The following is a 16,568-nucleotide window of genomic DNA, read 5'->3' as shown; positions in this document are numbered from 1 at the left end:
TAATATTTACGTTTATGTAAAACGAGCGATATCCCTATATTATATTTTATTACAAAATTAATACTACTGCAGAGTTAAGTGTGCGGTGATAAGTATATAAAAATAATTTTATAAGTTATGAAAAAAATGAGTTTAATAAATTAAGTATACATTTGTTAAATACAATAGGTAATTGCAATAAGTGCAAACCTTCTCTAGATCATTTCTCTTCATATTTAATAACTTTATAAATAGAAATATATTATTGTAAGAAAGATTTTATTTAGAATTATGTTTTACTTTTTTTCTACTATTATTATCTTGCTTTCCTCTTTTTGATGTCTTAACCACTTTGATTGCTTTAGTTTTAACCTTTTCTTTATCCTGATTTTCCACTTCGTCCTCTTCTCCTCCAAAATTATACTTTGTAGCGAGTCTTTCTCGAATAATTAAGCTTTTAATAAGCTTCTTCCAATTGCCGTAAATTCTTTTATCACGTTTAGCTTGAGCTCGTTTTTGAGCTTCTATTTGTTCCTCTTCCCAGGCTTCGCGTAAAGTGTCTTCATATTCCTCACAGACTACAAAGCCCTCAAAAGCAGGTACAGCACCTCTACATCCAAAATTAAAACCAACGCAAGCTGATGCGCAATCTATATTTAATTTACGGGCAATGCGATTTAGTGCTGGCACTGCAAATAATATATTCAATCGTCTTAATTTGATTATAAATACAATTTTTACAATTCGTACGGTTAAATGGGCTAAATAATAAAGTTAATAAGCTCTCGATTAAAATGACTTAGGTTTGTAAATGTTAGTGGTGGAATTTACACTTTAGTTTCAATGCTCGGTACACGAAAAGTTACTTTCAATTGGCAGTTAACGTAGCTGTTTAAAATACTATATTCAAGTTAATAGTTAAAGCATTATAATTAAGCCTCTATTCAATTTACTTGAACTAATTCAAATTTAAATTAACAAATAGAAAACAATTAAATTTAGTATTTTCAAATATTTTATTATAATCACTGGCATAATTTGTCAATCGCATTGGTTTCAATATATAAATATTATTACAAATGGTTATTACAAATATGAAAGTGTTAAGCAAAAAGTTCACCATTACATAAAAAAAAAAAACATTTAAATCATTTAATCTACTTACGATTTATATGTACCGTTCCTTTTGGAAGCATACACTTTTTAAACAAATCAACATTTCCATATTCATTTCGTGGTACTTTACCGTCCTTTGCCTCTGGAGGTATATAGGGAGTAGTTTGCCATTTGCCAAACAATTCTAAAGGTTGATCTTTTATCTTCATCCCTGAAAGCTATCATTGTAGAATAAAATTATTTATTTTTAATATCAATAAAAGGACTAAAAAATTTTAAGTTTTTTTTTTGTTTTTTTTTGTTTTTTTTTGTTTTTTTTCAGGTAGTTAATTATTAGATTTACTTATATAAAATTAACCCTATCAAATTTTTAAGTTTTAATCAAAGATTTTAAGTTTTTTTTTTGTTTTTTTTTTGTTTTTTTTTGTTTTTGTTTTTCTCAGGTAGTTAATTATTAGATTTACTTATATAAAATTAACCTTATCATATTTTGGCATAGATTTCACAATTTTATAAGCTTCTTGAGCTGGTTTAACCACTCGAGCTCTTTTAATCCAAGTTTCTCTAGAATACAAAGTATGTACACAGTGGCGAGAGTAAATTGCATCACCAGTTTTTAAATGACCTAATGGCACAGCATCGGGTGGATAGAGAGCTTCGAATTTTAATAAATGTCTAGTTAGGGCATATAGAGGATGGCCTTTGCATTCTGTAACTGTTTTGGGAAGAGGTTGTTCTAATTCTCTGTTTAAAACATAATCGATAATATTAAATTTTATAAAATACATTACTATAAGAAGATAATTTTATTTATAATACCTTTGCAGCAGTTGCTCGTCTTCTGTTTTAGACATAACAGTCTTCCTTTCTTTCCAATTCAACAATGTTTCACTCCACCATTTTTCATCGACTCGTTTCTTTCGAGTGTCCGTTAACCAATGTGGACAGTAACGTCTAGTAACGTCTTTTAATGTTCCATCGGAATTCCAAGCTACTATATATAAAACAGGGTGGTCAGCTTTTTTCTATAATAATACAATTATACCATTTACTAACAGTTTGTTAATAATGCATCAATCTATTATTCACTTACGTATATCTCAGAAGCACAATGAATTTGCTTATCTAAAACATTAACACTGATCCAGCTTTCCTCGGATTCAACATAAACTTCTACCCAAATATTATATCTGGTTTTATTTACAGTATTATCATCTTCATCCGAAGATAGCAATTTACGATTCTTATTCTCTTTACCAGCAAGCTTAGATGATATGGTCTGTTTTTCATTAATTCTATTTGCTGGTCTTTTCTTAGGTTTTTCGTTGGCCCTAGTTAGTACTCTTTTCTTAGGTTTTGTTTCAATATAATCATCATCCGTTGAAAATTCATTCGATTCATCAGACAAATTTTCATTCAAAGACGATCTACATTTTATATTTTCTAAAGATTTAATATCTTTTGATTTACTTCTTGTTTGTCTTTGATTATTTGAAATACTAGTATTAGTAATATCTTGTTTTTTACTTTTACTAATACTCAAAGATAATTTTTCTGCTATTGTCAAATTACATTCATCTTGAATACTATCAGTATCTTTGCTACTATTATTTTCAATTTTTATATCTTTTAAATGATCATCTTTTTTTAACTTATTTTTCGTAGGTGCTTTTTTTTTTAAGGTAATCGCTGCTTGCTTCCTAGTTTTTAAGTTCATAATTCTAGTCGCTTCGCTACTATTTTCAGGAATCATTTTTTTTGGAGATGTCAACCGTTCTTCTGATTTATGTAGAATTTTATCGCTTCTGCTTTTCCTTACATTAGTATTAGGTATTATTTTTTTTGTAGTACTAATTTTTTCATTTATTTTGTCAACAGTTTTTTCTTGTTTTATTAATTTGGCATTTGGTTTATTGTCTTCAACTATTGTAAATTTAAACAACTGTTCAGGTTTTGGTTTCAATGGTGGTGGTTGTAGTGAAATTACCAAACGACAATTGATACCCATTCCTCTAATGGTAGCAATATATAATAAAATTAATTCTTTGTAATTATAAATTTTTTTTTCTGAAATTCTTTGCAATAATAAGTTTTTGGTATAAGTTACTTCTTTATATTTTTCGCAAATTTGAAATATTCCTGCAAACCATTTTGTAAATTTTTCGACATACATTAAGTCTGGCCGATTTTTTGGATAATTATGCGACGATACTTCGGATAAAGTGGTTTTTAGTAGCTCGGGATCATTAGCCAATCCATTGAGAAAAAATCCATGTGACAACCAACAAAGTAATCCACTCTTGTGAATGAGTATTTGAGAGCTTCTTATTCTCTGATTAAATTTATTCTGTAATAATTTTTGTAAATCCTCTTCTTTTTTTCTCTTTTTATCAAATAAAAAGTTTTCTCCTGGAAGATGAATTTGAACACCTTTCTGCGGAATTGTATAAATTTCTTTAGTCTCTGTTTTAGAATCTTCAGCATCATCATTTTGATTAGATAGGGTAACTTTACTTTCTCCTTGTAAAAGGAGATTAGTAATTTCGTTGGCTAAATCTTTTTTGCAATCCGTTGATTCTTGATTGTTGATCTTGGATGTTGATGGTTCTAATTGGTTCGCTACATCCTCATGAGTTTGATTTTTTGTATTTTCAAGATTTTTTAATATATGAGAAAGATAATCGATAGTTTTGTCATTTGTGAAATCAAACTCATCGGAATCATCGGAATCCTCCGAACTTTCTTCTACGATCGTATTTTTATTTAGGTTAGAGTTCGTCACTGATTGTTTAAAAAATGATGAATCTAAGTCAATTTGATCAGCAGGTATTAAAAATTCATTACTACTATCAGAGCTTTCATCATCTGATAATTGACTCATATTTTCTTAATTATCCAACGAATGATAATAGAGGAAAAATAATTTAAACATTATATGAATTCACAAATGAGTTAATAATCACGTACAAATAATACTTCAAAACTAAATGGAAACATACTTCACGTATATGATTGATGATGCTGATACAGTGTTGTAAAACTCAGGAAATTTTATTTTCATTATTTACATAATATTTTGCAGTATATTGCATAGTGTAAACTCAATAAATAGCAGAAAATAAGTATATAAAGATTAAATCCCGATTTATGAAGCTCTTAAAGCTCTTGGATTCTATGGCGTAAGACTGGAATATCATTCCCGAATACGTTCCCCTCACTTCCTTTTCTTCGATACAACCACACATCAAAAGAAAGTTTTATTCCTTTAAATATAGCTGTAAATTCTTCCACCAGTGTAGTATTATAATTATTATATCTTTAAAATAATTTTAATAGTAAAAAGGATTAGAGATTACGGTTAATTTTAAGCATAGCTACGTTCGCGTACAAAATTTTACACTGACGTTCTGAAATTTTCATATTTGTTTCATTTAAAGACGTACCTATCAAGCAATCAATTAACAATTACATTTATCAAGTATAATAATTATTTTAGGGACATCAGATTTTACAAATCAAAATTGAGATAGAGAGAAAAAAAGCACAGCTTTATTTAAACCAAAAGGAAATATAATATTAAAAATTTTTCACGACAATAAAATTAGTCGGATTGCAATATATTCGTTAAATTTTATTAATATTCTTGGAATAAGCTAAAAGGTAAGTTTAATGCTAATGAATTTAATATTATAAAGTTAAATAAATTCGTTGATCGGAATATGCTTTTCGATAAGAATTAAATTTAAATAATAATAATTTGAATATTAGCCATTCGTAAAAATTATTCGCAAAAATATTACATAATTAATAATGTACGATGAAAATGTGTAAAAAATATTGATATATTAACACGAAAAATATAATAAACTCTATTGTTAGAAAATATGTCGCTTAATGAATAATACTTAAATGCAAAATTGAATGTCTTAAACTAAGAATATTAATTTTCATACTTCATCGACACTGATTTCTTCGATTTTGAACAAACGATAGGCAAATTGTATTTATGCTTTTAATAACAATGATTGTTATTGTTACTTTTGTGGGTACAAAAATAAATGTTGTTCGAAAAGCAGTCTTTCGGATAAAAATACATCAAAAATTTTGACAAACACGTTAGTATATAATAAGATAAGCATCGTCGGATAATTTGATGCTTGTAAATATTCTTCTCAACATTGTGGATACATTTTCAATTATAAATATAATGTTGTTAAAATTCACATCCTTGCTTTTTTCAAGATATGATAAAATCTTCATAAAATAAATTCGATACATACAATTGTTCTTAATGCTATTGTTTGCATTATAGATTACAAAATATGAGAGATAGAAAATTTCTAATAATTATAAATGAATTTTCATCCGATACCTGATTTTCATTAACAGCGAAGGTATGGATTTTTAGATTTTTTATAATATGCCGAAAGGAGCGATAGGTTTGGCGAATTCGGTATATACCAGGCAGATAATCAAAATGCACTTACCGCGAGCTTATTGCAAATATAAAATTTTCCCAGCAACTTACTTCTCAGCTTTTTATCCACATCAATATATTTTTATGCAAATACAACTTTGCTTTGCGTACCATTGAAAAATATTCGTCTTCTAGCATTAAATGAATCATCGATCAAGATTTATTTTCAATAAGATTTTATTAATAAAATTCAATTTAACTAATAAAAAAAGGTGTAAAGTGGTATATACAAAAATCATGAAAATAATATATATATATACAAACAATTTTAATAAATTATTATTTTCATTATTTTTGTGATTGGGAAATTTACGTCTTTCTTTATTATACTCCATTATGATTTTCTATTTTCTTTCATTTATAACTATTTCGATTTTTTAATTAGCAATACATATCTTAGCGTGCGATCGGTACTTTGATTCATTCTTTTTATTATATTTCTAATTTACTCAATACTAAGCTCCTGTATTAAAACATGTTTGTACATGTAAACGAAAATATGCATACGTAAGGAAAAAAATATTATTACAATTACTTAACGTGTAAAGTAAAAAAAATTTCACTTAGAAATATATAATGGAAGAATATAATGAATCTTCAATAAAGTAATATCTAATTAATAATCGCGGATGTCAATATTTAAAAGAAAAATAAACAAATAATATATAACATTTAACACTTGGCCTGTTGATAATTATACCTACCTATTACTTATTATTCCATTATTGATTGATATATATATATATATATCAACCCAGTCAGTTGCAAAATAGATCCGAGTCGTTTTGATAGGTGAATGTAATTATATCCTAATATGCTTACATATCTTTTAATCGAAGCTCATCAATGCTGGAGAATTACAATTAATGTTCATCTAACTCCGAATTGAATTCTTATGGATTGTATTTCAAATATTAAATAAAATTACTATTTTTTTTTTTCGCCAAATTATAAGCACATTTTTCTTTTAGTTATGAGAATATAGTGAAAATTCCTTTACATAATAGAATATATTAAAATAATAATTAAATAAATGCAAGTTTATGGTTATTGTAATTATCATAAAAGATAATTATTACATGGGCTACAAAAATTGTATTAAATAAGAAATAATAAGCAAAAATATCAAATGAAAACTATGAATTTGAAGAATGATTGCATTGCAAAGTGGTAAAATTGTAGTAATAATATTGAAAACTAAATTATGATGAATATATCCTATTAATTCTTTTCATTTATTCCTAAAATGTTTAATTCTAACGCACTAGTGCCAGATAGATGCATTTTACAGTTAATATAATAAATGCTTATTCCATATTAAATAATTTTCTTAGTGGTTTTATTTTTCATAATATTTTGTTAAATCGACTTTGAAGATTTACATTTATAAGTCATTCAAATTAAAATACAAACTTCGGTATAAAATGAGTTCAATATAGAACTGAATGTAAATAAAATAAAATTTAGAACGCTTGGATACTGTACTATAAGATAAAGTTTAAAATAATTTATATATAAATGTTTGCTTTACTTTTGTTTGAAACAATCTTTTCATTTTTGTTTGATTTTAGCCACATGACATCGAATTATAAAATATTTACTTATTATTATTAAATTACGTAATATTAAAATGTTTATTTGTTATGAAAGACGAATGAAAATTTACAAACGAAAATTTGATATTAAATATTTGCATCATAATTTCAATACAGATAATAAATTGCTTATCATTTTATATAAAACATATTTTTAAAATTAAAATATGAATATTGTACTAAAAATATAAAAAATTCTTTATATACATATAACGTATTTATATGTAATTGAAGACCAACTATATTACATATAAATCATCCTTATTTATTATTTACAAATGTTCGTGGATCTCGTCGTTTACACTTTTAGAAGTAGACATGTTTTTTTTTTTAAATATAATTTTTGTTATAAATACACATTCAATTTATATTGGAATTGGTAAATCTTTGGCTACTAATATTAAAATTTGATCAATGCTTAGGCACCAATTCACAATATTTTTTGATACATTACACCAATTTTCACCATGATGAGGATCAGCAGCCACGCAACGTCTTTTAACTTCATCTTGTTGTTCTTCAGTTCCATTCAACAATTCAAATTTATAAAAATAGGCCCAAGCATCTCCTAAGTCAGGATCTATTTTTACTGTTTTATTAAACCATTCTCGACACTTATGGATTTTGTTAGGATCACACCAAATCATCCTAAAAAAAAAAACAACAACAATTATTATTAAAATATAAGATGCAAACAATTTTAATTTATATAAAGAATAAAATTCAAATCACTTGGAGATTGCAAGAAGCACGTGAGGATCGTGTTCACACTTTTTTAACGCATCAATACTCTTTGTTCTTCTTTGGGGACGCGGTTCCATAAAAATGGCTTCAGCCCATAGTAAGCCAGAATTTGAACATTCTTGGAGAGCTTTAGCCATTAAGGTATTTGCCATATCTCGATTGCCTCCAGATTTCATTTCATTTCTTATTGCTTCGAGCCAAAGTTCTGGATTTTTCGGATTGCGAAGACGTGCTTTTTCTAAAACTGACCGAGCTTTTGTAAACTGATTTCTTTTGATTTCCAATTGTGCTAGTAACCTCCAAAGTGGTATTGATGCAGGACATTTTTTAATCTAAACATAATAACATATACAAAATTAAATGTGATAATGTAATTATATAAAAAAAAAATTATATAATATTTGATACATTTTTTTAAACATTTTTTTTTTAATAAGAAAACTTCATCTTTAGACAAATACGTTATAGATATTAAAAGTATAATCTTCGTATGAGAAATTATAATATTGAAAGGATATGTACTTCTAAATGTTTGTAATTGAAATAGTTTAAGTATGTATTAAATTTTATGGAATTTTATATATATTTTTACTAACCCCTTGATTATATGTTTCTATTGCTTTTTCCAAATGCCCTTGCTGTTCTTCAATTTGCCCTTTCATTAGCCATAATTTTGGGAAATCTTCAAAGGTTTCAATAGCCTCTTGTAACAATTGTAAAGCTACATCAAGATTATTCAAAGCCCATTCTAATTTTGCACTTTTCATCATAACTCTTGGTGTAGGAGCAGAAGCTCTTGCCTTTGCTAATAAGCGTCTAGCTCTTTCATATTCCGAATTTTCAGATTCTAATTTAACAGCAGCCAACCAAATATCTTCAGAATTAGGATTTGCTTGAAATGCAAGAGATAAAATACCTCTAGCAGCTGGTACATCTCCCTGATACATAAAATTAAATAAGAAATATTTATCAAAATATAAAATGTATAAAATAATGTTTAAAAATTTTTAATTAGTTGAATAACGTTAACATTACCGCCAGCCATTTCGATTTAGCCCCCATGAGCCACAAAACTTCACTTTTAGGACAATGAGCGACCGCTCTTTGCAGTAAAGTTTCTAAAGATTCTCTTGTTCCATAAGTCTTTTCAAAATAAGCTGCTCTAAGCCAAATAGATTTTTTGCTTGGGAATGCACTTAAAGCATAAGCATAAACAGCCCTCGCACATTCAAGAGCACCTTGTTGAGCACACTATAAATAAATAATTATATCAAGATTAATAAAATTATTAGAAATATTAAGATAAGTTTATATTATTTAGTAATTGACGTTTTAATTTAAAATAAACACAATTTTTATTTGAAACTTTTTTAGCACTTATTTAAGCTAATATAATCGTTTATTTATTTCACGTATACTTTACCGTTTCAGAATCTTCCATCCACGTATGTTTTCGATCTTCTTCTTCGACACCTGATCCAATAATGGATTTTATAATAACTTGACAACAATGAACGGCACCTGCTTTTTCAGCCTCCATTGCTTCTTTAAACCAATGCTCCCTATTTATTTCAACTCCATTTGCACTTAAAGAAGAAATGGCCCTGTCAATGATTTTTTCAACCATATGCTTATTTCCATTAGCTTCTTCCAATTTAGCTGCAGTTGTCCAAATTTGTCGATCAGTTGGAATATTTTCTCGAGCTTTATTTAATACTTTTCTAGCATTATCGTAAGTTTCTAACCTAGCCAAGGCTAACCACAAATCTACACTGGTAGGGCAGCACTCAACAGCACGACTAAGAAGAATACGAGCATCTTCTGGTTCCTCTAATTCTACCGCTGCTCTCCACAAACGTACAGAATTCGGAATATGCTCTAAAGCTTTACGATATACTCTTCTTTTTGCTTTTGCTTCTATTTCTAAATCTGCTGCTTTTATCCATATTCTGACGGAAGTCGAAATGTGCCTCACTGCTTGAGCAATAACAGCCTTTGCAGTATCTGGAGGTTGTAGCCTTGCAGCTTCTAACCATAAATCTTCGGACGACGGATTTACCTCGCAACCTTTCATAATCAAATTTCTAGCAGCTTGAACTTTTCCTACAACTTCTTCTAAACGAGCAGATGCTATCCAAGCTGGTGGGTGATTTGGATTCGTTTCTCTAACAGACTTCAAAAGCAATCGAGCTTTTTTAATGTCGCTAAAAATAACATAATTATTAAATTAAAGAATTATTTAATAAATTATATGAATTTGTATTAATATTACTCATTTTTATAAAGTAATTTTATTTAATCAAGAAATTGAAAATAAATTTCATACTTTGTTAAATTGGATTTTCTTACGCATTATAATCATATAAATTTTAAATATTTATATTTAACTATACTTATAATACTTATAATTAACTATATATTATATCGAAAAAACTCAATATTCATATGTATTGTATTGTTAGAAATTCAAATTTTTGCCAATTATATTCTAAAATTATTGATAATTATAAATATCTTCTATATTTGAATATAAGTTATCCAAATAAGATAAATAATTTTATATAATCAATAATAAACAATATGATTGGATTAATTTTACTTAATGAAAAATTCAAATTACTTACTTAATATCACCACCATAAGAAGGAATCATACTTTGTAAATCTGTCAGATACCCTTTTGGATCTACTACAGTTTGTCCTTCAACAGAATCGGAAACCTGCCTTAGTTTAACATTCATCAAATTATTTCTAGCTTGACCAATTTTTCTCAAATCCAAATCGCCTGTTGGAGTCAACATTCCAGGAGTAGCTACTCCTGGTAACATAGATGCTAGACCACTTGTAGGATCGATACTTGTTGCGGTTTCACCACCTAAATTTCTTGCCAATACTGAATCTGGCAGAGGAGTAAATTTTTCTGCTCTGGGATTTCTTTGTTTCCTATTTCTAGCATCTCCTACTTCGGGAACATTTCTCCACTCGTTTTCAGATACATTTGCCAATTCCCTTTTTAGGTCTGAAAATTGCTGTTGAATCTTTGGTCTTTCTTGTCGATATCTTTCCAATTCCTCGCGCAAACGTTTCTCCCTATAATCTTTACGTTTTTCATCCATCCGTTTATCTATTGCTTCATATATTGCATCTGCTTCTTCATCATCTTTATCGTACGGGTCCTAAATTGTATACAATAGTCATCCAAAATTTAATAAATTTTTTAATAAAATATACTATTTTGTTATTAATACACAAATAAATATTTAAGGTATGAATTAAATATAATTATAACTACAGCAATATTAATGATTAATATAATACTTATGCTGCTAATAATTATATAAGAACGTACAATTCTACTAGTTTTTATGAAAGTAATTCTTTTTCTTATTTTTTTTTTTCTTATTTTATATATTTTATTTATCTTATTTTATATATATTTTTACTTTTTTCTTATTCTTAAATTTGGAACTATTAAAATAACTATTAGATTATTTTAGAAACAATATTTTGATTATAAGTATTTTAAATAATAACTGAATGCAAATAGTTTAAAAACAAGAAATGAAAAATAAAAACATATTGAAGATTAATCTTCTCTGTATGATTAACAATTATTTAATTTATGCCATGTTATTAATAATTATAATTAATACATTTTAAAATATTTTCTTAACGTTTACCTGCTTTATTTACTTTATCGGTTTTATTGTTTTCTTTGTTATTTATATCCTAAAAATACATTTTATACTTAATAGAATATACCTTGCTAAATAAAGACCCTCCATATCCAGAAAATTCATCATAATTAGAGTCATTAAGATCTTCCTCATCTTCTTCTTCCTCCTCCTTTTTCTTTGTTCGCTTTGTTGGCGGAGCATGTCTATCATCGCTTTAATAACATAAAAATAACAGTAATGAGACACTTGGCACTTGATAATTTTCAAATAACATAAAAGAATTATTTTATACTTACGAGACGTCGTTGGCATCTCGTGCTGGCCCAATATCAGAACGAGTTGTAAAACCAGTTGCTCTGTGAAAATTTTACAAATATAAATTTTGAGGTTAAGAAACAAAAGTAAAGTAAGATTATTTGTACAAATAACATTTTTAATGCTTATTATTAAAAATATATATTTTACCCTCTGCCGACTCCAGCAACATATCCTAATGGAGCAGGAACGCCTAAAAAATGTTTCTTATTTCGCGTCGACAATGAAGTGGATGGGACCGCCATGTTTACAAATCAATGTGCTTTTGCCGACAAAGTATAGTAAATACAGGAATGCGCCGACTATTTATATGAATATTCATAATTACAGTAGATCCAGTGGGTCGAAAGTGCATGTAGAAAAATAAATGTTTTCTAGAATCAGTCAAATGCATATTTGTAAAGTTAATATAAGAGTTTCTCTATCAGAAATGAACATAAACATAAGTTGGCGTTCTATCGTAAATATTAAATTTCTTTTAAAGGTTCTTCTATTTGAAAATATAGTATGTAAATTTACTGATTCTCGGCAAATAGATTGTGTAGATTTTGAATTTTGAACATAAAAAATATTATACTTGTTTTCAAGTACTTGAAATGGGAAATAAGCAATGTTGTAAAATTTTTACTGTGCAAAACGGAAAATTTTAAAAAATCATAAAATTCATTTGAATCATATTGCAAGTCTATACTTTTAGATAGTTTAAACAATCAAATGATGAATTTAACTTGCCTAATTATAATATATTCTCAGTTGTAATTGATTCATTTTTGTTCCAAAACAACATTAAACTAAACAAACATCTTTTAGTTATCAATTTTAAATATTCATATTTCTTAATTTTATTATCATTTTAACATAAAATCTTTTACATTTTATTTACAAATTGGAGAGAAAATTAAATAAAGATCATCTAAAATATTATTCAAGAACTGTGAATTAAATTAACACGCTATGAATATTGAAGTAAAAACGTCTTTCAATATATTGAAATTCAATGAATTAATTAGAAAAAGTATGTTTTCGACGTGTTGAAAAAGAAATTTGTCTTACTATTTAATTTTCAAAAAGTTTTTAAAATTTTTTATTTATACAATATTCCATGCAGTGCTCAATTTTAATCAGTCGCATTGCTACTGCATCTCATCGATAAGCCAAAATTTCAATTCCAGGCACGATTGATAACGTCGATACAAAGCTAATATGGATTAAAATATTTTGCAAACAATTTCCTTCGCGTCTCACATTCTAACAAAATGATTATCGAAAAAAATTTTTCTAAAAAAATTGCCTATACATTGGATATACTCATTCCGTTTCGCTAACGAGGATTGTCAAACGACATGAGAGTTTCATAACAAATATAATATATTCACTGAAAACTTATAATTTCTCAGGACACTTGAATCGGACAATTGCGCCATGTCGGCGATAACATAATCATTGTGAATGATTTTCGTTACTCAGTCATATATTCTATTAATTTGACAAAATTCTGAAGCCATTCTCGCAATCATTCTTAATTTTACACTAATTTAGATTAAACTAAAAAATTAATCAACTTTTTCCTCTAATTATATTTAAAAGAATATGAAAAGTTATTGCAATATATAGTCTAAAATCGATTTTTTTCAAATTATTCGACGAATACAGCATTATATCGCATGACCAACAACCTGGAAAGTAACAATGACCGTTATTTTAGGATAGCAGAACGAGACATTTTTTGATAATTTTTGATAATTGATAATGATAATAATCAATATTGTTACTACGATCGCATGAAATCTATTGCCGATGTTCTTTTTAACTCCATGAACCATATAGATACTTGATCGACAAGCAACCTATTGTTTAAATAATTATTATTACTCTTAATACTAATAAATTTTGTTTAATTATTAATGGCACTTCTCGTTTTATTTTTTAATTTATAATTTCAGCTCTACTATTTTCTTCATTATTTTTCAATGTAATCGCACACCAATAAAGATTTCTATGCATCATATACAATGATAATTTAAAACAGATTTTCAACAAAGTTAAATTTACTTATATCCCGCGTTTTTGTGACTGCCAATAGCGTGAAGTTTTTATTGCGCATGACAAGTTGACGGGAGGATACAGCATAACTATAATAAATAAATGGAATCCAAATCCAAAAGCTGAGTTAAACTTCAAACTGCTGTTCTATTATTTAAAATGGTGTTTTCTTGATATTATTTAATAAAATTGGTCGACGATAAAACTGAAATTCCATGGAGTAGTGAGATATTATTTAATTAAAAATTGAATTGTAAGCTTATTACAGTTATAAATATGAGATAATCGAGTGAAATATAGACAACTGTAAGATTACATGAGTGACTCATGTTTTTATTAGTGTAATATAATTTGTAATTGTTAGGGCATTTACTTTTGGATGCTATTTCATAAGGTTTTATAATTCTTTGGGAAATTGAAAATTTCAAATTAAAATTTGTAATTTTACGCGATTGAAACTCTTAAACAATTGCTTATTCTTCATAAAACTATAAGATGCATTAACATGATAAGATATTTAATATCACTTGTTCATTAAAACGAAATCTCTAGTTCTTTCCTTTCAGATATGATGCTGAATAGTTGGTCAAAACATATTTTACATTGTTGTCTACTAGTTACTGTTATTTTAATATTTGAATTTATATTTGGTGGATTACAATGGGGACCAAAAGATCAAGACTATTTAGATCCATGGATTCATTATGGTTTTGTGGGTGCATTTATTTTATACCTCTTAAGGACTCTGACATTTCTATCATTTCCACAAGTTTTATTTAATTTTATTGGGTTAACTATGTACAATGCATTTCCTGACAAAGTTAATCTTAAAGGATCGCCATTACTCGCCCCTTTTATTTGTATACGGGTTGTTACTCGCGGTGACTATCCTCAACTTGTGAAAACTAATGTTAATAAGAATTTAAATAAATGTATCGATGCTGGATTAGAAAACTTTCAAATTGAAGTGGTAAGTGACAAACCAATTGGATTAGCATCTCACAGAAGAATACGAGAAGTTGTTGTGCCACCAAATTATAAAACGAGTAGTGGAGCGCTGTTTAAAGCGAGAGCATTACAGTACTGTTTGGAAAATTCAGTGAATGAATTAGCTGACCATGATTGGATCGTTCATCTGGACGAAGAAACGTTACTCACTGAAAATTCAATACGCGGAATTCTTAATTTTGTTTTTGATGGTAAGCATCAATTTGGCCAAGGTCTAATTACCTATGCGAATGAAGATGTTGTGAATTGGATTACTACATTGGCCGATAGCTTCAGAGTAGCAGATGATATGGGAAAACTCAGATTGCAGTTTACCATGTTTCATAAACCCCTGTTTAGTATGAAAGGCTCTTATGTAGTTACGCAGGTAAATACTCTTGAATTGCAGCATTCACTTAAAGCGTTAATTAAAAGTATTTCTAAATTTATATTAATATTTAATGTAAAGAAATAATTGAAGTCGAAGTTACAAAAATTAATGTCATTAAAATGAATTACAATGATTGAATTTTTAATATGTAAAAGAAGAGTCAATTTAAATAAAGTAAAGTTGTTATTATTAAACAAGAATTTAATATTCATAACATTTTTCTATATTTTTTTGAAAAGTTTTTGTTAATTTTGTTAAAATTAACATTGAGAAATTCTAATGTTTAAGATGGGTGCTGAGAGGCAAGTGTCTTTTAATAACGGACTGGACGGCTCAGTCGCAGAAGACTGTTTTTTTGCAATGAAAGCATTTTCACAAGGCTACACATTTAACTTCATTGATGGAGAAATGTGGGAGAAGTCTCCATTTACTTTACGGGATTTTGTACAGCAACGAAAACGTTGGCTACAAGGAATATTGCTCGTCGTACATTCCAAGGAAATTCCATTAAAGAAAAAATTATTATTAGCAATATCGTGTTATTCGTGGGTAACATTACCGCTGTCTACATCGAATATAATTCTAGCTGGTCTTTGCCCTATTACATGCCCTCCAGTCATGGACTTTCTCTGTGCTTTTATTGGTGCTGTAAATGTTTACATGTACGTGTTTGGAGTTGTGAAATCTTTTTCATTATATCGATTTGGAGTAACGCGATTTATTCTTTGCATTTGTGGTGCATTATCAACTATACCTTTTAATTTGATAATCGAAAATGTTGCCGTAATATGGGGTTTGTTTGGTAAAAAGCATAAATTTTATGTGGTAAATAAGGAATTTAAACCAGCAATCAGTTTGATGTTTAATTCAACTGGAGTCACTATTTAGTTATTACATACTTTTTATTTACACTCTTCATATTCTTGCATACAAAAGAGTACCTGTAGTGGTAAGATAAATATTCTTAATATTTATACATTTGCATAAATGCATCAAATCATTAATAAACGATATTAGTTCTATAATTTTAAGTGATATTAATTTATAAGTTCATTTTTATAATTGTTTTTAAAAATATTATAAATATTAATACTGATTCGAATTTAAATTTATCGAATTTTTAAAGTTTTTTAACTAACAATAATTTTATATTTTAATAATTAAAAAGTATATAAAGTCATGAAATAATCAACTTTTTTACCAGAGGAGTTTTAATCTAATATTTAAAAAATTGATATTTTCAAT

At 27.4% G+C, this 16,568-nt stretch overlaps 3 protein-coding genes across 3 annotated transcripts; 1 reads left to right on the top strand and 2 right to left on the bottom strand.

Annotated features, from left to right (window-relative positions):
- Nucleotides 1-213: 213 nt before the first annotated feature.
- Xpc (DNA repair protein complementing XP-C cells homolog) lies at nucleotides 214-4,055 on the bottom strand. The gene is made up of 5 exons (XM_011501596.1): nucleotides 2,189-4,055; nucleotides 1,915-2,120; nucleotides 1,575-1,839; nucleotides 1,145-1,313; nucleotides 214-668 (listed from the first exon to the last, which is right to left on the bottom strand). The coding sequence occupies exons 1-5, from the start codon at nucleotides 3,974-3,976 to the stop codon at nucleotides 259-261; spliced, it is 2,838 nt and encodes a 945-aa protein (XP_011499898.1). The 5' UTR covers nucleotides 3,977-4,055; the 3' UTR covers nucleotides 214-258.
- A 3,374-nt stretch (nucleotides 4,056-7,429) lies between these two features.
- Prp6 (pre-mRNA processing factor 6) lies at nucleotides 7,430-12,227 on the bottom strand. Its single transcript, XM_011501595.1, has 9 exons — nucleotides 12,053-12,227; nucleotides 11,884-11,943; nucleotides 11,673-11,799; nucleotides 10,536-11,086; nucleotides 9,335-10,115; nucleotides 8,947-9,162; nucleotides 8,508-8,849; nucleotides 7,900-8,243; nucleotides 7,430-7,815 (listed from the first exon to the last, which is right to left on the bottom strand). The coding sequence occupies exons 1-9, from the start codon at nucleotides 12,145-12,147 to the stop codon at nucleotides 7,533-7,535; spliced, it is 2,799 nt and encodes a 932-aa protein (XP_011499897.1). The 5' UTR covers nucleotides 12,148-12,227; the 3' UTR covers nucleotides 7,430-7,532.
- A 2,279-nt stretch (nucleotides 12,228-14,506) lies between these two features.
- On the top strand, nucleotides 14,507-16,314 carry egh (beta-1,4-mannosyltransferase egh). The gene is made up of 2 exons (XM_011501594.1): nucleotides 14,507-15,320; nucleotides 15,612-16,314. The coding sequence occupies exons 1-2, from the start codon at nucleotides 14,514-14,516 to the stop codon at nucleotides 16,209-16,211; spliced, it is 1,407 nt and encodes a 468-aa protein (XP_011499896.1). The 5' UTR covers nucleotides 14,507-14,513; the 3' UTR covers nucleotides 16,212-16,314.
- Nucleotides 16,315-16,568: the final 254 nt, after the last annotated feature.

This window comes from Ceratosolen solmsi, unplaced genomic scaffold, assembly GCF_000503995.2.
Source record: "Ceratosolen solmsi marchali unplaced genomic scaffold, CerSol_1.0 scaffold28, whole genome shotgun sequence".
NCBI lineage: Eukaryota > Metazoa > Arthropoda > Insecta > Hymenoptera > Agaonidae > Ceratosolen > Ceratosolen solmsi.
Note: the sequence above shows the minus strand (reverse complement) of the source record. Positions and strands in the feature narration are given on the sequence as shown.

What these genes read in the sequence shown, in the direction of transcription:
- Xpc (XM_011501596.1), bottom strand. Translation starts at nt 3,976, where the DNA reads ATGAGTCAATTATCAGATGATGAAAGCTCTGATAGTAGTAATGAATTT. An exon ending in ATTGTGCTTCTGAGATATAC is followed by an intron (nt 2,121 to 2,188) that starts GTAAGTGAATAA and finishes GTATTATTATAG; the next exon opens with AAAAAAGCTGACCACCCTGT. An exon ending in GACGAGCAACTGCTGCAAAG is followed by an intron (nt 1,840 to 1,914) that starts GTATTATAAATA and finishes TGTTTTAAACAG; the next exon opens with AGAATTAGAACAACCTCTTC.
- Prp6 (XM_011501595.1), bottom strand. Translation starts at nt 12,147, where the DNA reads ATGGCGGTCCCATCCACTTCATTGTCGACGCGAAATAAGAAACATTTT. An exon ending in TCTTATGGTGGTGATATTAA is followed by an intron (nt 10,116 to 10,535) that starts GTAAGTAATTTG and finishes TGTTATTTTTAG; the next exon opens with CGACATTAAAAAAGCTCGAT. An exon ending in CTAAATCGAAATGGCTGGCG is followed by an intron (nt 8,850 to 8,946) that starts GTAATGTTAACG and finishes TTTATGTATCAG; the next exon opens with GGAGATGTACCAGCTGCTAG.
- egh (XM_011501594.1), top strand. Translation starts at nt 14,514, where the DNA reads ATGATGCTGAATAGTTGGTCAAAACATATTTTACATTGTTGTCTACTA. An exon ending in GCTCTTATGTAGTTACGCAG is followed by an intron (nt 15,321 to 15,611) that starts GTAAATACTCTT and finishes CTAATGTTTAAG; the next exon opens with ATGGGTGCTGAGAGGCAAGT.